Raw genomic sequence first — 20795 nt, 5'->3', positions numbered from 1 at the left:
ACCTTGTCATAGAGGAGAAGATATCTTCCAGTTAAACTATTATAAAACATTGGTTGTGAGAATATCCCTATTGCAAAGTAACGCTTTGGTAATTTCTTACATAAACAGCCATCAGTGGCCTATGTACATACTACACCGGGCTTACCTTCGGGCTGGGAAGAGAGGAAAGATGCTAAGGGACGTACTTATTATGTCAATCATAACAACCGAACCACAACTTGGACTCGGCCTATTATGCAGGTATGAACCTTGCTATCCTGCAAAAACATTTGGAGCATAGAGAGTATGTAGAGTCATGTTCTGTTGCACCATCGTGTTAGTTTTCAAGATGAGGGCAGTTGCTTCTACCTGAGAGGATATATACTATCTAAGGCAGAATACCAGTTAAAGCATGCATCAAACCGGCCAGGTTTGCATTGTAATCCTTACTCAGCTTTCTGATGACATCTATACACAGTATCACTCCTAAGCGTCCTTTCCGGCCCGCTTCTAATAAGAAACCCTGGTATACAGAAGATCTCCGGGAAATGAAGCAGTCCGTGCAACGACTAGAGCGTAGCTAGTGGAGACACCAGCGCTTACCCAACAAGACACTCCATGAGGCTCTTTTGAAGTCTTATGGAGTGGCAATAGGTGCAGGAAAGAACTCCTTCTATGCTGCACGTATTGCGTCTGCAGAGTCACGTCCAGCAGAGCTGTTCAGGGTGATTAGGGAGCTGACTCAGCTTCCTCCCGCTCTGAACCCTATTTTAGAACCAACTAAGGCCTGCTGTGACGATTTTAACAACATCTTTGCAGATAAAATCTCTCGGATAAGGGCTGATCTCGACGCTGGCGCTTCATCAGAAACAATAGAAGAGGTGTCCAGAGCTTCCGTGGACTCTGTTAAACTGGATCACTTTGAGTTTGTGCATACCGATGAAGTGGACAAGCTTCTTGGAAGTGTTAGGAAGACGACGTGCTCTCTCGATCCCTGCCCTTCTTGGCTGACCGCCCAGAGTGGCGATGCGGTAACCTCATTATTGCGGCGCATAATTAATGCATCATTCAGGGAGGGAAAATTTCCATCTAGTTTAAAACTAGCAATAGTCAAACCGCTACTTAAAAAACCCTCCCTCGACCCCCTGATAAGGAACAACTATAGGCCGGTCTCATTATTGCCTTTCTTAGGCAAGGTGATCGAGAGAGCAGTTGCCTTCCAGCTCCAATCTGTCTTGGATGAAAACGATTATCTGGACCCATTTCAAACTGGCTTCAAAGCGGGATTTGGAGTTGAGACTGCCATGGTCGCCTTAGTCGATGATCTCCGTCTGGGCATTGACAGGGGAAGTGTGACCTTGTTGGTGCTTTTGGACATCTCAGCGGCTTTCGATACCATTGACCACGGTATCCTTCTGGAATGCCTAAGGGAGTTGGGTATCAGGAGCACTGCGCTCCAGTGGTTCCGTTCCTACCTCTCAGGCAGGTTCCAGATGGTGCAGTTGGGGGACACTTGCTCCTCTAAGAGGGAACTTACATCTGGGAGCTATCTTGTCCCCCACTTTGTTTAACATTTGCATGAAACCGCTGGGAGAGATCATCCGGAGACACAGGGTGCAGTGTTATCAGTATGCTGATGACACCCAAATATGCTTCTCTGTCTCTCTGACTGAAGCAGTGACTAAGGATGGCGTCTCTCCTTTGAACGCCTGCCTGGAGTCAATAATGGGTTGGATGAGGGAAAACAAACTCAGTCTGAATCCAGAGAAAACGGAAGTGCTTGTGATAGGTTTCCCAGGCCCGGGGAAGGAAGTTTATCCACCTGTCCTGAATGGGGTCACACTTCCCCTGAAGGACGAAGTTCGCAGTTTAGGAGTACTTCTGGACTCATTTCTGCAGTTGACATCTCAAGTAGATGTGACGGTCAGAAGTGCTTGCTATCAACTTCGGTTGATATGCCAACTGCGACCCTACCTGGGCCAAAGGGACCTTGAAACTGTGGTACACACTCTGGTAACCTCTCGTCTAGATTTCTGTAATGCGCTCTACATGGGGCTACCCTTGTACCAAGCCCAGAAGCTTCAACTAGTACAAAACATGGCAGCCAGATTGGTCACCGGTGTATCCAGGTTTGCCCATATAACACCTATTCTGAAAGATCTCCACTGGCTGCCTATTCGCTTCTGAGCACAATACAAGGTGTTGGTTATTACCTATAAAGCCCTATATGGCTTGGGCCCGAGTTACTTGAGGGACTGCATCTCCCCATATAATCCGCCCCGCACACTCAGGTCGTCCGGGAAGAACTTGCTGGAAATTCCATCTTCCAAACATGTTTCTACATCCCGGATGGCCTATTCAGTGGCAGCCCCACAAATTTGGAATGGTCTCCCCGAGGAGCTCCGTCTTGTGACCTCCCTGGTAACATTTAAAAAGAGGCTCAAAACCTTCCTCTTTTGTCAAGCCTTCCCCCCTGTAAAATGAAGCTGTGTATTACCATTCCCATCGATTTTCTGCCTTACCCTGTTGAATGATTGTGTTCAGAATTTGTATAATTTGTATTAGTGGATTTTATCTATTTTTATGAGATGTTCTTAATGGTTTTTATATGGTCTGTAAACCGCTTTGATCTATGGAAAAGTGGTATACAAATAAAATTTATTTATTATTATTATTATTATTATTATTATTATTATTATTATTATTATTACATTCAAGACAGGAATAAGTTTGACTCATTGTAATATGAAGATATGCTAACTTATAACCAGAAAAGTCCTTTTCTGTGCCCCTCTTTGTCTGAAGTATGCTCTATGGACAGTTGGCAACAAGTTCAGTTACAGTTTTTCAGTGTGATCTATTGTAGATATTAACCCTAGAGATGTTATTTGCTTCATGTGGTCTTAGTTATAATTCCACAGTGGTAACATTAAACTTTATTTACGTTGACCAGGATTTCCCATAAATACTGATAAAAATGGGTGGGTTTTGGATTTTGGTTTAAGGAGAACCCAGTTTACTTTGCCTGCAAATAACATCAATGTCTCTGAATTGTTTAAGCCATATAAGAATAAAAATAAAATGAAAAGTATATGAGCCAGCCTGGACTAGGAGATTAATGCAGGAAGAAGACAAGTGCATGAAGAAGTATCCAGGTTCAGAAGTTGCTGGAATTTTTTATGGGTCATCAAGAAGGAGCTACAATAATAAAAGAAAGTACTTAGCAGGCATTCTGTCATTTTGGAAGTATTCCAAAAACTTACTGTTCATATGACAGAGGAGCAGTCTAGCCAAGAGGTTGTGAATAAATTCCATTGCTATGACTTATGGGAGCCAGCCCTTCTCATCACTACCATTAATCTGCTCACCCTACAAAGGTGCCAGCTTTTTTGCTGTGGTACTGCAACCTCTTTCACTGCAACTTGCTTGTTCTTTGCTGCTACTGCAAAAAGTCAGGTGCTACATGGGAAGGGTGAAGTAGAAGTCAGATGTGCCAGTAATAAACTGGCATGTGCAAAGCAACTACATTCTTAGGTAACAAGAGCTACATCATCTAATTGGACCATCAGGACATTAAAAAGTTTTGACAGGTATACTATAGCTCGTAATGGAAGAAACATGAATTGGTTAAGCTGTTGTTCCTGTTACTTAATACTATATGAGCTAGTCAAGGTACCACCATTCAGAAACTGTTCAAACAGTGAGGAGGAGAAAAGAGAGAGCCCCTAATCCATGTGCCGAATTCTTTAGACCATGGAGGTTAGACAAATCACATTCAAATTGCACGCTCTAGCTTTACAAAATCATAGAAGGTTTGGGCCCTTCTGAGCTGTATTATCTAGATGCTTTACCCACCTAGTTTGACCAAATTGTTGTACAGTCTTATGTAGAATATAGTCTATGACAATGCGTTGTTTTTCTTAGATAAAAATGCATTATTGAAAAGATAAAAATGCATTATTGAAAACATTTCTTATAATTTTCTCAGTTGTACATTTTGAAAATATTATACCTTGAAGTAGCTCAGCTTCCATCAAGGAAAGTCATAACATGTAGCTAACTTGTGTTTGCCTCTAAAATAGCTTGCCGAAGATGGTGCAACTGGGTCAACCTCAAACAGTAACAATCATCTAACTGAACCTCAGATAAGACGGCCTCGTAGCCTCAGTTCTCCCACAGTAACATTATCTGCACCACTTGAGGTGAGACATTCTTTCCCAATTAACAAGTCTTTACTTCTTGGATTCACTTTCTGTCCATCTCATTGTTAATTTTTTCCATTTTCCAGTCAGCTTGTCCTTATGCAGTAGCTCTTCTGGGCCTCAAAAAATCATATTTGCCGCATCAATTATCGCTATCTGTTTTGTTTCATTACACGTTTTTGTTCTGACCAGTTCTCATGCCTTATAGTTTGAGATTTAATAACGTTTCCTGTCAACTATATTCTTCCAAGCAATGTGCTGTATTAACCTCATAGTAGATACATTCTGCAATTACTCAACTTCTTCCACTTATTTAGAAATGTTCTTAGAAATTGTACAAGGTCTTTTTTAAAATGCCCCATACTTATTTTGGTAAAAAATGAGAAAGACTAAATGTTTTTTGTTTTGTTTTTTCTTTCAACATCTTGTTCAAAATCTGTTTAAGATTTACTTTCTGTTTGTTTTTGAGGTTATGTTGTTGTTTTTCATTTCTGTATGCTTGTTTTATTTCAGTATCACTTATCAGGCTGGGCTTAAGAGTTTCAAGAAGGTTTATTTGTTCACTGAAAAATGTAGCATGGCTGCATTCCATATATACTTGTAAGAGAAGAAAGGAGAGTTGCAAAATGTTCACGCTTGAATGTCTAATATTAGCTGCAAATGGCCTGATGCTCAAAGAGCAGGAAACAAAGGCCAGCTTCCCACACTGAGTTGTGTTGTAATACAATGTATCTGAAAGGCTCTGGACCATGGGAGGCTGTGATATTGTAATATTCAGTGTTTGCATGAGACAGCATTATCTCTTGCTGAAAATCTTTGTCCACAAGTAAGCTAATTTCCCTTTTTAAAGAGGAATATTTCTCATAAGATTTTATTTTAAATCTTTTATTTAAAAATGTATATGAGAGCTATATATAACTTCCAGTGTCAAGGCCCATATACTTCTGAAAGCATCATTTGCTAGAGAGCATGAGTGACGGAGAACTAGTGTGGTGCAGTGATTTGAATGTTAGTCTAGGACTCTGGGAACCCAGGGTTTGAATCCCTGCTCAGCCATGTAAATCCATTGAGTAACATTAAATAATCACAGTCTCTCAGCCTAGAAAGAAGGGCAACGGCAAACCTCTTCTGACTGAATCTTGCCAAGAAAACTCTATTATATGTTTGCTTTTTGGTTTCCATATGTCAGAAACAACTTGAAGGCACATAACAACAACAATGAGTCAGTGGGTACTATTACATTCATGTCCTCCACGTGGGTTTCCTATTGCCATCAGGCTGGCTGCTGTGGAAACAGTGCTAGACCAGACAGGCATTTTGTTTGATCCAATAGACTTTTTTATGTTAATTCTTCTATTGTTCAAATTCTTTATTGCTCAAATCTCTTCAACTCTGTAACCTCTGAACGTGTCCATTTTCTGGCCACTCTGCTCCTTCATTGTCATTATTATTGCATTTATTTCATCTGTGTTCCTGCAGTATTTCATTGTTGTGTTTTGTTTTTTGTTTTTTTCAATTTTTTAAGTGAGTAGCTAGAGAAAGTGTTTCGGTGTTTCTGTACAATCATGTCATTTCTGTACTGTACGTAGTTCTGTAATGTCACATTGAGATTAGTGATAGCCAAAAAGTAAAGTGCTATATTTTACTTTTTAGTAATGTGCAATGAAATCATATACATGTCTACTCAGATGCAAGTCTCATTCTTTTTAGAGCATACTACCTGGAAGGTGTGTAACTGACTCTCATAAATGATGCTCAAGGGTTGTAATGATATATAGCAGTATTTGTCATGAGATAAGACTTTCAAGTGTACCAAATATTTAAATATCATAGCTCATGTTATGTTGATTAATAAGATAAGCAGTTAGAAAACATACAGTTTGCCTGTTACACAGACTCCTCCATTTAACTGTTCATTAAGTAGATACTAAACACCAGATTCCACCTTATCTCAGAAAGTAAGCAGGGTCAAGCTTGGTTAGTGCTTAGAAGAGAGGCCACCAAGGAATACCAGGTGCTTAAGGCTATATTCAGAGGACGGCAATTACAAATCACCTCGAAATATTCCTTGGCCAAGATAACTCTATGAAATTCATGGTGTTACCATTAGTTGACAGACAGTTGGAAGGCACAAAAAATTAACAAAATAGCAGGCAGCTTGTTGTAAATGTCTTGCAATTTTTAAGAATATGTGTTAGCAGATAATGGACAGAGCAAGCAGCTTTGTTTATTAGGGACAACTCACATAAAGAAAGTTTTTTAAGAGGCATATGTCTATACTATACAGACCCACATTCCCCACGACTCCCTAAACTCTCTGAATAAGTCATCTCCAGGAGATGGTTTATGTATCTACCCTAACCTCCAGGAAATGAACCATAACTAGAAGCTCTGTTTCTCCACATGTAAGTCCTCTTATTGTTTTTTTCAGTATATTTTGAGAAATATTCACTCTGCACTCCAGATAAAGAACACATGCAAAATACTTTAATATCTCCAGAGACTGGGGCGTGGCTGAGGGCATATGATGTATCCGACAGCTAACCAGTTCTGCTTGTTGATCAGTTCTTGAATGGGAAACTACCAGGAAACCCTATGATTCCACCTTCAGTCCCATGGTGGATGAAAGATGGGATGTGCATATACTTAATAAACAAAATAAACAATGTTCTACATTTCCACTATGCATGTCTTTCTCCCAAGCACACATTTATCCATGTGCATCCCTTAGCAGTACTTACTGTTCCCTTTCATCTTCATTTTCCATTTTGTGTTCCTCTTCATATCCTATATGATCTACTTTAGTGTGAAGTCTTCTCTAGTGCATATAACCTCCACATTACATCAAGTAAACCATATATGCATGGTTCGATGATTCTTGTGAAGGGCTGGAAAGGAGGCTTCATAGGCCTGGCACTCAAAGCCTGCAACCCAAAGTTACAAATAACCACTTTTGAATAATTAAATCCTCTTGGGAATAATCAAGCCCTACCTAATATTGCAATGTAACAAGGGATAACATCATTCTTTTTGAAGTGAAACTAACTGTTTTGATTACTTTTTGTCTTTACCAAGACATGCAGCCACAATGCTTAGGTGGGTTTTGTACCACAGTGAGTGGCTTATAGCATTTTGGCTTTTTAAAAAATTAATCAAAAGTCTGTGTTATTTTCAAATAATACGAAATTTAGGAGTTTTAAAATTGCAATAATATCAGCAGTTACTTGAGGACATGGTGGAAATTGTAACTTAATTCATGATTTTTCAACAGTAACTTTCTAAGGGTTTAATCTACCTAGCCCTGTTTTTTTTTCCTTTGTGCTATCATCTTGTTTTTATTTTATTTTCATCTTCTGTTCTTTCACTGTTGAGTTAAAATTGCACTCAAGTGAGACATTACACTTCTTGAAATAAAGCAGCCTGATGCTCTGATGATTTGAAGTATCTATGCTGTGATTTTCTGGGTGATTTTCTGGCATTGCATTTGAAGTAGAGGGGGGGATGATGAAAGTGTTGGATTTCTGTATTGTTTCTCAGTTCATGCAGAAGGAGGTGCATGCTTCTGTCTAGGCCAAACTGTTCCAACATTAGACTGCACTGTACTGAGGTGCCAATCCTATCAGTCAGTTTAGAACAACACTCTGTATGCACACATGCATTATAAAAGTCAAGGCAGTATAGCTTATTTCCTGGCAAGATAGTGATAGCGATTATGTATGTCACTTTATTTCTTTTATTCCTAATGTGTAGATCATATTACCCAGTGTCATTCGTGTCCCAATATCAAGTGCTAGTTGTGATTCTCAATGCTGCACCTTTCCACAGGGACTTCTGAAGGAGTCTCCAGTGCGAAGAGCTGTGAAGGACACCCTTTCTAATCCACAATCTCCACAGCCTTCTCCCTATAATTCTCCAAAACCACAGCATAAATTGACACAAAGCTTCTTACCTCCTGGCTGGGAGATGCGAATAGCACCTAACGGCAGACCTTTCTTCATCGACCATAACACAAAGACCACTACATGGGTAAGATGAATCTCAGTTGCATGATTTTTAGCATTACAGACTAGAAAGCATATGAAGGTAGGAGAAACATTGTTTTAAATAGACTGATTCAATAGATGTTGATCTAGGGCATATCTACATGTACCAAATGAACCAGTTTGCATCCACCCTCACATCACCTTGTTTTCACTACACAGAATCAAAGGCCCAATTTGACTGGACTGTTTTCACATGGGAAGGGCAGTTCTGCAGCAAATCAAGACCATTCCATGCATTAAATCGAAATTGAAAATATCACCATTTGCTCCAGATCTTCCAAGGAAATCCGGAGCACTCTAGAGCAATGCCAGGCAGCTGTTTATACAGCATCCCACTGTGCCACCTGCTTCTGCTGGCATGGGTCACTCCCACTGAAGTCACAGGGAGGTATCTAGCCATACGATTGATGCTGGCCATCTTGCTTCTGGCCTCAGAGGGAATGACCTGTGGCACAGAGTGGCATAGTGAGATGCTGTGTAAACAGTTACCACACGTCACTCCAGAATGCACAGGTAATGGGACAATTTGGGGCAGATTCATGGCCAGAATACTCCAGGAGCAGTGCAAACCTTCTCCCAGAGATTTCTTTCACACAATTATTAAGGCACTTGTTTTATTCTTTCTTTCTTTTTCTTTCTTTATTAAATGTGTTGGTCAATGACATTTCCATTCCCAGGTTTGTCCAAAGTGATGTACAATAAAATAGACAGTACATTGTTCTAAAAGATTAAAAGCAATTTTTAAAGGCAGTTTTAAAAACCAAAACCATACGGAAGAGTGTAGTTTGGCCTGTCTGATGGAAGTTCAGCAAGGATGAAGCTAGGCAGACTTCCCTTCAGTGAGGTAGTTCATAAGTGAAGTGATACTTCACGCTCCCCGTGAAGGACTCCGTGCGCAGTCTGGGGGTGCTTCTTGACTCGTCCCTTCACCTGACTGTTCAGGTGAATGCGACGGTCAGGAGTACCTGTTATCAGCTTCGGCTGATTCGCCAGCTGCGCCCATACCTGGCCCAGAGGGACCTTGAAACTATCGTACATGCTCTGGTAACTTCGAGACTGGATTTCTGCAATGTACTCTACATGGGGCAACCCTTATACCAAACTCGGAAGCTGCAAATGGTGCAGAACATGGCAGCGCGGCTGGTCACTGGTGTCCCCAGGACCAGCCATATAACACCTGTGCTTAAAGATCTCCATTGGCTGCCCGTCCGCTTCCGAGCTCAATATAAGGCGTTGGTTATTACCTATAAAGCCCTAAATGGCTTGGGCCCAGGTTTCCTGAAGGACCGCCTCTCCCCGTACATTCCGCCTCGCACCCTCAGAACATCTGGGCAGCAACTCCTGAAGGTGCCTGGGGCCAGGTTGGCTGTTACTGCCAGAAGATCCTTTTCCACAGCTGCCCCAGCCCTTTGGAATACGCTGCCCATCGAGCTCCGCTCATCTACCACCCTGGCCCAATTCAGGAAGGGTCTTAAAACCTTCCTATTTAATCAGGCATTCCCCGACTAAATATCCTATGGGCCTCCCTCCTCTCTCGTGGCTGTGAGGTTGGGCTAAGGGGCTTTTTATTGTTTTTAAGGATTGTTATTATGTTTATGGTTTTGGTTGTTTTTAACCTTGTATGATGTTTGCACCTTGGTGCTCTTGTAAGCCGCCCTGATCGTTTGGAAGGGCGGGGTATAAATAAAAATTTTATTTATTATTATTATTATTTATTTATACTACAAAGAACTATACTTCCAGTCTGTAATATTTTTCTTTCCGAACTATCATCATCTTGAAACTGCTGTGTACTGAAAATATCCAAATTCATCGTCTTTGCCAATGATAAATATGTCACTGGACATGATGCTTTAAAGTAATATTAAAGTCTGATGACAGATTCTTTTCCCAAGAATCCTTAGAGTACATTTTGAGATTGTTTTGTACTCTGGCTGTGGTAGTTCATGTCTCTGTCTGATTGAATTATAAATTGAAGGCTTAGGTTGGGAGTTAGGGAATTATTAATGTATAGCACTCACTCTCTTCACATAAAACAATTCCTAAAATAATAATAATAATAATAATAATTATTATTATTATTATTATTATCCTTTATTTATAAAGCGCTGTAAATGAATTGTAAGCTATGTTATCTGAACAGGTAGCACCTTGACTTTATCTTGGCAAAAGTAAACAAAAACTGTTTTTTTTTTCCTGGTCTATTTATTGAGTTCTTATTTTGTCTGACATTATCAAGTGAAGACAAATAACTTCTCTGGGATGTTAATGTCTTACATTTCAGTCATTATTTCTCCTGTTCTTAATAACATCTCCTAAGATTGTGGTCATGCAGTGTTTATCCTCTTCCCTCCAAGTGTTTTATTTGCTGGCTTTCTTGGGTTTGCTTATTTCCCCAGATATTTAGGAATTGAAAGAGGATGTGCATTTTGGTATGTCTTCATACTTCAAAATAAATCTCATTGAATACACATAGATATTGTTGGTAATGGCCCAAAATGGAAAGATGTTTACCATATATACTCAACTATAAATCGACCTCATGTATAAGTCGAGGGCAAGTTTTTGGGCGAAAATTTTGGATTTTCATATGACTCATGAATAAGTCAAGGGCAAAACTTAGGGGCATTTAGGAAAGAATCTAAAGGATGAAGCAACGCAAAACAATGTACAGTTGGCCCTCTTTATATGCGGATTTGCCATGTGCGGATTTGAGCATACGCACATGGCAAATCCGGGAAGTTGTCCCCAATGGTGGCACGTGTGCACGTGCACCGCCATTGGGGACAACTTCCCTCTCCTCCCCAACTCTTTCTTTCCCTCCCTCCCTCCCTCCCTCCCTCCCTCCTTCCTTACTTACCTTTTTCTCACCGGCGCCACGGAACTGCTTCGCTGCAGTCACGGCTGGCGGCACCTCGGCCACAGCTGGGGGATAGGCCGGCTGGAGGTTTTGGAGTCCAAGAAGCCTCTAGCCTGCCACCGAGCCCTTGCATGGAGGTGCGGAAGCAGCGGCAGAGAGGAGGCGGAGGACCAGCGCCAGAGGCCTCCTCGGCCTTCTCTCCACCACTGCCACCGGCACCTCCGCAAGGGGCCGGGTGATGGGTTGGAGGCCAAGAGGCCTCCAACACCCCCACCTGGCCCTTCAGCGGCGGTGAGGAGGCCGAGGAGATGTCTGGCATGGTCCTCTGCCGCCTTGGTCTCCTCTCCACCACTGCCAGGGGAAAGGTCGGGTGCTGCCCCTGGAGGCCAAGAGGTCTCCAGGAACAGCACCCAGCCTTTCCTCCAGCTGTGGTGGCAGAGAGGAGGCCAAGGACGAGTGCCTGAGGCCTCCTCGGCCTCCTCTCTGCCGGCGCCAACTCTGCAGAAAGGCCAGGTGCAGCTCCAGGTGAGGTGCAGCTCCAGAGGCCTCCTCGCTGCCTCCACCGCTGCCAGCACGTCCGCACAGCCCATCACCTGGCCCTTGCACAGAGGTGCTGGCAGCGGCGGCGGAGAGGAGGCCTCTGGTGCTGATCCTCCGCCTCCTCTCCGCTGCCACTGCCAGTGCCGGGGGAAAGGCCGTGTGCTGCTCCTGGAGGCCTCTTGGCCTCCAGGGGCAGCACCCGGCCTTTCCCCTGACGGCGGCAGAGAGGAGGCCGAGGAGCAACTCCAGAGGCCTCCATCCACCGCCGCCTCTGTGTAAGGGCCGGGTGGTGGGCTGGAGGCCCCTGTGCAGAGGTGCTGGCGGCAGCGCAGAGGAGGCTGTGGAGCCCTCAGGTGCTCATCCTCCTCTCTGCCGCTGCCGCCGCACCTCCATGAAAGGGCCATGTGGCAGGCTAGAGGCTTCTTGGCCTCCAAAACCTCCACCTGGCCTTTCCCCCGGCTGTGGGCGAGGTGCCGGTGGCAGCAGTGAGAAAAAGGTAAGGAAGGAGGGAGGGAGGGAAAGAAAAAGTTGGGGGGAGGGAAGGGAAGTTGTCCCCAATGGCGGCGCACGTGCACACGCGTCACCCTTGGGAACAATGAGACTTGAGCATACGTGGATTTTGGTATATGTGGGGGGGTCCGGAACGGATCTCCTGCGTATACCAAGGGCCGACTGTAAAAAAAAAAAAAACTTACAAAATTCCAGCAGACATAGCTCTTTGTGCTCACACTTAAGACTGAATGGATGAGAGAGTAGAGTAGAGTGCTGCCAAGACACATTATACTCTTCCCTTTCACCAGGGGATGTTTCCTTTTTAATAAGAGTTCAGATACAGTACTTACATTAATAAGTCGACTCAGGTTTTTTGGGTCAATTTTTTGACCTAAATTTCTAGACGTATGCATGAGTATGTACAGTGAGAGAACCAGCATGGTGTAGTGAGTTGAGTGTTCAACTATGATACTAGGAGACGGGATTCAGGTCCTTATTCGGATGTAAAAACCCACTGGATGATCTTAGGCAAGTCACACTCTCTCATCCTCAGAGAAAGGCAAGTGCAAACCTCTCCTCTCGAACAAATTCTGCCACAAAAAAACCATGATCGGTTCACTATAGAATCACCATAAGTCAGAAATGACTTGAAGGCACACAACAACAAATTTAAGAGAAGCAGAAACTGGCTTGTCCATGTACCATTTTCAAAAATCTTTCAGTTTTCTTGGATCTGCTTAACTTCATGAAGGCTTAGACGATGTCCAATGTTTAACAATGCTAGAATAGTTTTGGAATTGACATACTGTGAACAAGACTATCTTGTCATTGGGGAACTCCCTTCTCCCACAGATTTCCTGAACCCACAATCTCTGCATTTTCAGAGCTTGAATGCACCACATTATAAACAGCAATGTTTATGTAATGTAATTTTTGTGAAATAATGTACCAAGGAGTGCTTTTTAAATATAACAAGGAAAATTTACTTCAGGAGCAGGAACTGTGTCAGTATCAAGGACCAATTTCTTCAGGCCTCTACCAATGCTGTACCCCCATATGAACCGCAAGCCCGAATTCCTCCATTTTCCTCTGCAATCCCTCTCAAAATGGTGATAAAATATTGTTTCACTTTCTATTGTCACTTTGGAAGGGAATGGAGAAGAAAATGGAAAAAAATGGTGGCTAGTACAAGATTCTCTCTCTCTCTCTCTCTCTCTCTCTCACTTACACACACACATACACACACAAGATTAAGTAATGGATAATGTGAGATGAAAACAAGTAGCATCTAGAACATTCCTGTCAAAAAATAGTATTTTAAACTCTGTTCATATTATTTCTCATCCAGGTCTCCCTGTTTCTCCAAACATCTCTTTTGTCTCACAGTGTGCTTCCCCACTTGCTCCATACAATTAAAAAAGGAAGGGTCTGCCCATCTACAACATACTTTATGTCTACAGGGCTCACACAACCTCCTTGTCACAATAACTCCACTGGATGCCAGTCCATTTCCGGGCACAATTCAAATGTGCTGGTTATGATTCAGGTCCAGGTTATTTGAAGGACTGTATTGTCCCTTATGAACTAGCCTAGGCTCTGAGATCTTTTGGGGAGGCCCTTCTCTCTGTCCCATCACTTCCACAGGTACATCTCATGGGAACATGAGAGAGGGCCTTCTCAGTGGTTGCCCCCAGGCTCTGAGACTCCTTTCCCAGAGGAGTTGGCCTTGTCTGTTTTTGCAGACAAGCAAAGACTAACAGGCATTTGATGAGTGATGATGTAAGTCCCATTTTACAGAATGTGCTAAATATTGCTACTTGTTGTGCTGGTGTGTGTGTGTTTTAATTATTTATATTTTAACATGTTTTTCAAAATATAGATATATATTAATTGTGTTTTAACTTTTGTCTTGTGAATTTTTGACAGTTTTATTTTTTGTAATCATTGTAAGCTGCTTTGAGCCCCAGTCTGGGGGGAAAGGGAGGATAGAAATAAATATAGTAATAGAAGAAAAGAACAAAAACCATGACAGACTTGTGCCCAGTTATGTGTAATCCCATTGATTCTAAAAGTATATATGTTTATATATTGAAAGTGTAGGGTTTCAGCTAAAATGTTAAACAAAACATTTTACTTAATCAGTAGTGAACAGGGCATCATGTAATTGCTAATTAATTATTTTCTGGAGAATTAGCCTTGAAACAGTCACACAGGAGTTACTGTTAAACTGTATTTTATTTTATTTTTATGTATTTAATTTGTCCTCTACCTTTCTCCCAATACAGGACCTATTTTGTATCTGCTGATTAACTTTGTATATGTGGATTAAAGTGTAAACTTTATGCTATAAAGGATTTCAAAAGCATTCTTTTCTACACCTCATTTGTATTAAATGGCAAAAGTAAAATATATTGTAGCAAGATTTGATATCCCAACTGCTTTCTTCCTGGAAGCTAAGAACTGAGTGATGAAGCAGCTTTGATGGGGGTAAATATGCTGTCTGTTTAAGTAGCTCTTGTTGCAATGTTCTTGTTGTTACAGGAAGATCCACGGCTGAAATTCCCAGTGCACCTGCGATCAAAAGCTGCTTTAAACCCCAATGACTTGGGTCCCCTCCCCGTAAGTCTCCATGTTGCACATTTGTACAAATGCATCTTCTGTGCTTGCTACATGCATGAGCAGATTTCTGCGTGATGGTAGTCACATGTTTTGTTTCTAGTGGTAAAAAGCTTCCCTGTGAGAGGAAATAGATTCCCCTGAGCCTTCTTAACAGCATTTTTGAAGTGGCCAGTCACTTCATTGTTTGGTTTTAAAGCCGGCCCATTTAATAGTAGCATACAAAATAACAAAACAGCCAAAGTTCAAGGTTAAAGCACTGTAGATGTTCATCATTGGCTCTGGATTTTGGATGACTACTACCAAAAGAAAAGCAATAAACAGGCTTTAATCACAGGGAAGAATAGCACCTGTCATTAGGAATGACTAATTTCATAAAGTATTATCAAACTGCAGGCTTGTTAAATAACTCTGCTTTTTTGGCATAACTTTCATGTGTAAATGAAGCCTCTGAATTTCATGTGGGGGACTACTGCAAATTCTCCTCTGAGACATTTTGTAGTGCCACATTCATAGTTGAAAGATGCTGCTGCTTTCCATTCTAGCCAAAGTAGAAAAGACAGTGTTGTTCCTCCCTATAATCTGGATTTCCAGGACACTTTGTGCCTTCCAAAAGTTTTATGCTGTCATACCCATGAACATTTTCTATTATTCATGCTGGTTGAAGCTGATATTTTGTAGTCTGAAACATCAAATAGGCACAAACCTGTGGAAGGCTGCCCTCAAGGATCTTTAACAAGCTGCCTAATACTGATGCAGGCCATGGCTTCATCTGAGGTCAGCCGTTCCCAGCATTGGAAGTTGGACTAAACGCTAATCATCCCCCACCAATAACCGTGGTTCCTTGGGCTGATAGAAGCTGTAGTCTAAAATCTTAGAAGGGTACCATATTGGGAAAGTCTTTCCTGCTGTACTAGCATGTCAGCTCTGACTTTAACACAAAGGCTTTTCACAACTTTGCTACTCAAGAGATCTGTTTTAAGTGGAGATGCTATGGGCCAAACCTGGAACCTTCAAATTAAAAAGCAGCCCTCTGCTCTCTCAGACTTGTATTAGCAATGGATGTGGCGAGTTTTTGTTGAAAGTATTGTTGACCACAACTGGAATTCAGGCAGTTCTCAAGCTCCAAGATAGTAGTTATTCCATGTCCACAGATCTTCTGCTGGGAGTCCTGATAAACTCATTTATGGTCTTCCCACATTAGTGTCCAAAGTAGCACCTGTAGGGACAGGATCACAGGAAGCTGTTTTATTTATTATATGGTTTCCCCTACTCTCCCCATAAGAGCCCAAGTTGACTAACAATCTTACAACATTACACAAATTATCTAAAATACATCAAAATAACAAAACTGTATATCTAAAATAACATATCTAAAATAAATATTTACTAAAATACTGTATTGTTTATTTTGGTTTTACATGATGTGAGATTCTTGGTCCATTACTGTCTACTCTGATAATCAGTGGTTGTCTGGGATTTTAGACACTTGTCTTCTCTAGCTCTTCCTGAAAATCCCAGGGATTGAAACTGAGACCTTCCTCTGAGTTACAGCCCTTATCCTAAAGAAAAAGCAAGATGACAAGATCAGTATCCTGAATCCTATTTAGTGGCCAGAACTAGAACTTGGAAAATTACTTTTTGAAAGGAAACATTACCATTACAGTACAATATACAATTTTTGGAAAGTAATTTGTTTGCCATAGTTTGCTATAATTTAGAATTCCTAAATGACTTACTGTAAGTGCAGTAAGTAAGTGCATTACTTACTACTTTCCATTAACTTTAGATCCTTTTAAAAAAAACCTCAGTTTAAAAGCATAAGAATTGGCCCAAAGCTGAAGGAAAAAAAATCTCAAAATGGCCCTGGAAGTAGTGAATAAAACAACAAATAAAATTTGCTAGCTATATAAAGAAATTTTTACTAGTATGTTTTACTTTCAAAAGGAGCGTCATTGTCCATTTACCCCCAAGCAGAACATAAGACATAGTGTTTTTATGTATAACACGTGGCTTCCTTTCGTCTTGCATAAAAAAGGAAGCCTGCTTGCTGATTGCCCCCCCCCCCCCCCCGCCTCAGATTTGCTCCTAAATTTCATTTGGCCAGGAAAACAAATGTTGCCTTTTTTCTTCTTCTCTCTCTCATGGATCATTCACATAGGGTAACTGTATCTGGGTGTGTTCCAGGTACTTGTTCTTCCTGATTTTTATTTCTCATATCTCATTTCGTAGTGATGACCAACACATTTAGAACAGAAAATACAGCATATGTGTATGCTATCAGGAAGATATGAGAACCTACAAGAGCACTGAAAACTGGATACTAATAAAAAGCATGAGCTATGATCTAAAAAATATCATCTAAGTTCCTCTTTAGTTACAGACATATAGGTGGCCTTAGGAAAATCCAAATTGTTCTCTCAATTTCAGTGTCACATTTTGCAGCTTCAGAATTAACAGTACTGACCTTTCTTGCAGAGTTGTTGTCAGAATTGCTGAGATAATGGACATGCAATGACATGAATATATTAATGTTCTAAAACAAAGCTTGACACTATTTTAAAATGGCAATATTCAAGCCAGGATAGCCCTGACTTATGTTTCTGCCATTTTAGAAGCAGGGATACAGAGCCTAATATCACATCCTCTAACTCAGCATTTTTGAAATTGTGTATTTTCCCATAGTGTAGGGGTAGAGAAAATGTATGACCTCCAGATGTTGGTGAAATACACTTCCCATCATGCTTCATTGGTTATGCTGTGTGTGGCTGATGGGAACTATAGACCAATAACATTAAGAGGGTCACACGTTTCTTAGCCTTGCCGTAGTATATGTAGGTATCTGAAAATCGTGGTTAAAATCTCCCAGCAAAAAGCCATCTTTGTGTAGTTGTAACTTCAGAGTTGAGACAGGTTGTTTCGAGACACAAATTCTTCAGAACTTGCATTTTGTGCTTGTAGTAACCAACTGGTAATAACTGCCATTAAACATTTTAATTAAAATAGAATTTATTTTATCCATTAATCAAAAGGAAAATAAACTGTGCTAGGGATAAGGTTGCATTCTTTAATTATTAGATGTATATAAAAGAATAACTAGCTCTTTACTAGCTTAGTTAATTCTTTGATTAATGAATGTCAAGTTAAATTCTAAAGTTAAGATGTAAATGGAGAATGTCAGAATATTTACATCTGACATTTTTGAGTAAATCTAGCTAGAAATTATATTTCAGAAGAATTGCTCATAGCAGAGCAACTATAAATGAAAATTGTAATGGGAAATAAAAGAAACAGCATAGGGAGTCCAGATTTGTATTGTCTGTATTGTCTCTCAACATTAATTACTGCACTTCTTATTTGTGGCAGTAAATTAATCCAGCCATTCTTATGGGTTTGGAATCTTCAGTGTATATGCAAAATCCTCTTTTAAGTGCAAACCAAGATTCAATAAATCTACCCATCTTCTTGCCTTCCCCCACCAGCCACTCAGCCACAAACCCACCCACCCCAAATTCTAATTCCTTCTTTCCTGAAGTGTTACCTTCCCACCTGCTGACATGTTTTCCAGAATGCCAACTCAAAGAGAAAACTTCAGATTTTCATTGACCCCGCCCCCCAAAGAATGGAGAGGAAATGAAAGATGGTTTTCCAGAGAAGTAACAAAAATATCATGAGAGTTTTTGCAGAAAGTATTGATCAAGTGTCACTGCTGCGTCTTGCAAGTACTTAATTAGAAAATAAGAGTATCATGCACCATTGCATGTCCACACACTTGAATACACACAGCCTCCCCCCCGCCCCATGAACAATAGGTTATTTTCCCATTCTTTTGCAGTGCTTATTTTTGCTTTTCTGCAGCAATTCCTGCATAGTGCTTTTTGCAGAAGCTTGATTCAAGACAGGAACAAAGCTATCCCTTCTTCCCTCTTCTCCTGCAAATTGTGATTTTGTTGAATCTTCCAGCAGGGCCTTGTCACGTCTACCTTTACCTCCAGCAGAATCCCAGGAGATACTAGAAAACTGGGGGTAAATAGGATTGTTCTGGTTGGTCATCTAGAGAACACAAAAGCATCAACAGACAGCTGGTACTTTCTTTGAAATCACAGCTTGAGGGCTGGAAACCACTTCTTCCTACCCACCCACCCAGTTTATAGATACCACATCGAGACTGGGAATCATGAGGTCCTCCATATACAGTTGAAACACAAGGCCCACCAGCCCTAGGTGGCATATCCAGTAGTGAAGAATATTTCAAGCTCCAGTCCAAAAGTATCTAGAGGACCACATGATTCCCACCCTGCTTTACATTTTGGAAGAATGGAGATCTAGTCCCTCCCCTTGTGCATTTACAGAAAATAAGACCTCTGCAGAAGCTATTCAGACATCCTGCAAAAGGCCAGCTCAAGGTCAAACACCCCTCCTTTCCTTGAGTTCTCTGCACATACCATGGGATGCAAGAAAGGGAGGCATCAGTAGATTGGGCAAGTAAGGAAATTGAAGGTATGGTGCAACAATCTCTGTATTTATTTGATGTGGGGGACAGGCCCTCACGTGGTTCTTTGGGATACATGGATCAATGCCCTACCTTAGAGCAGGGAAAGATCACATGTGCAAGCAATTCACATGTTCCTTGAAGCACACATGGATTTCTGGGCCAGTTTCTAAAGCTTCAAAATATTTGGGCAATGTGTGAGGTGTTCTTAGAAAGAAGAGGGAAAGATACATATCTGATTTTTTGCCTATTTGAAAAAAAAAACTGTTTGCACATAATACAGCAATAAATACTGATTCTGCTGCTGATTTTGTTTTTGTTGTTCTTTACAGCCTGGTTGGGAGGAAAGGATACATTTGGATGGAAGAACGTTTTATATAGATCATAGTAAGTAGGCACACAGGTTCTACAGCAAGTAGGTGAAGGGAGACAATCAATATTGAAGTGAAAGCTTTGTAATTTTACTCTTCATTTAGGAAGCCAGGTGTTGATATGTGGCGACATTCATACCCGAGACTTAGTGCCCACTTACGGTACTGTATAATTCACCAAAAGCTTGCTTTTAATTGGCTCATCAAGCTTTGTCCCTATTTGATCTTGTGAAGCATTAACATTTCTTCTTTGTGGTGTTTTTGTTGAACTTTTTGGATTATTTTTTTCCTTTTGGTGTTGTGGATGGATCCCATGGCTTATATGCACTTATTAATAAATGAAAGCACACTCTAGGAATAGAAAATAAGATGAGAAAAAATGATGTAGCCACAAGTCTATCTATGTAGGCAGTGGAAGAAATTCTCAATAGACTCTTCCCCCCCACCCCCAAAATTACTGAAAGAAGGTCTTGGGGCAGTGCCAGTTCTGACCTTATTTTCTATTTGCAGCATGTTATCTTGCACCCACCCTGTTAATCTCTATCCACTTCTGTTTCTTGAAGTTCCAGTGTAAATGGTGTTTCATTGTAAACATGTCCTATTTACAGCACCTCTGAACAATTGTGTGGATCTTTGTCGTGTTTTGATTATTAAGTGCCAGCAAAAAAAATGTTTTTCAGCTAGAAGTGTTTGTGATTTTTTTAATTGTCAATATATATATTAAACATCCTCTTGAGATATAGGGCAACAGGGAAGACAGTATTGTGATGTTAACATTAACATTTTAAAATAGTGGTCTCTGTTTGTTTTTTAAAAATCCCCATAGAATTAACTATTAGTGTTCTCCTTAGTTGCATAATGTGTTTAATATTTTAAAAACCTCCTGTTTAATGTAGACTACAGATCTTGCAAATGCATGAATAGATTTTATATAGTATCTTGACTTTAAAATAAGGAATGAAATTCACATGTTTCAGAACTAAATTGATCTGTTTGGAGAGTTGTATGAGATTAACTAAGAAATGCCTGAATCTTAAGCTAGTCAATTTTCATTTATTCTTAGTTTGGGGAAGTGAAAGAAGTCAATCATTAAGTTTTCAGATTTTATTTTTTTGGATTGATTATCTTCCTTTTCCTTTAAATTGTTTCACTACACCAAACATCTAGCATTCCTAAAAATGTGATCCTGTGCATCTGCCA

General features: G+C 40.8%; 1 protein-coding gene across 12 annotated transcripts in view; it reads left to right on the top strand.

The window, feature by feature from the left end:
- NEDD4L (NEDD4 like E3 ubiquitin protein ligase) overlaps window positions 1-20795 on the top strand; it is a 362032-nt gene that overhangs the window by 291495 nt on the left and 49742 nt on the right. For 4 of the 12 annotated variants that reach the window (XM_089497155.1, XM_089497177.1, XM_089497131.1 and 1 more), the window contains 6 exons: window positions 109-240; window positions 4062-4181; window positions 8007-8207; window positions 14658-14735; window positions 19557-19611; window positions 19701-19757. In XM_089497155.1, the coding sequence (XP_089353281.1) occupies window positions 109-240; window positions 4062-4181; window positions 8007-8207; window positions 14658-14735; window positions 19557-19611; window positions 19701-19757 (643 nt within the window). Of the gene's footprint in view, window positions 1-108; window positions 241-4061; window positions 4182-8006; window positions 8208-14657; window positions 14736-19084; window positions 19233-19556; window positions 19612-19700; window positions 19758-20795 lie in introns of all 12 variants that reach the window. The other 8 variants (XM_089497167.1, XM_089497162.1, XM_089497139.1 and 5 more) reach the window with 4 other exon arrangements.

The sequence above is a fragment of the Sceloporus occidentalis genome, unplaced genomic scaffold, assembly GCF_023333645.1.
Source record: "Sceloporus occidentalis isolate IW3139 unplaced genomic scaffold, rSceOcc1.0.p SCAF_1, whole genome shotgun sequence".
Lineage (NCBI taxonomy): Eukaryota > Metazoa > Chordata > Lepidosauria > Squamata > Phrynosomatidae > Sceloporus > Sceloporus occidentalis.
Note: the sequence above shows the minus strand (reverse complement) of the source record. Positions and strands in the feature narration are given on the sequence as shown.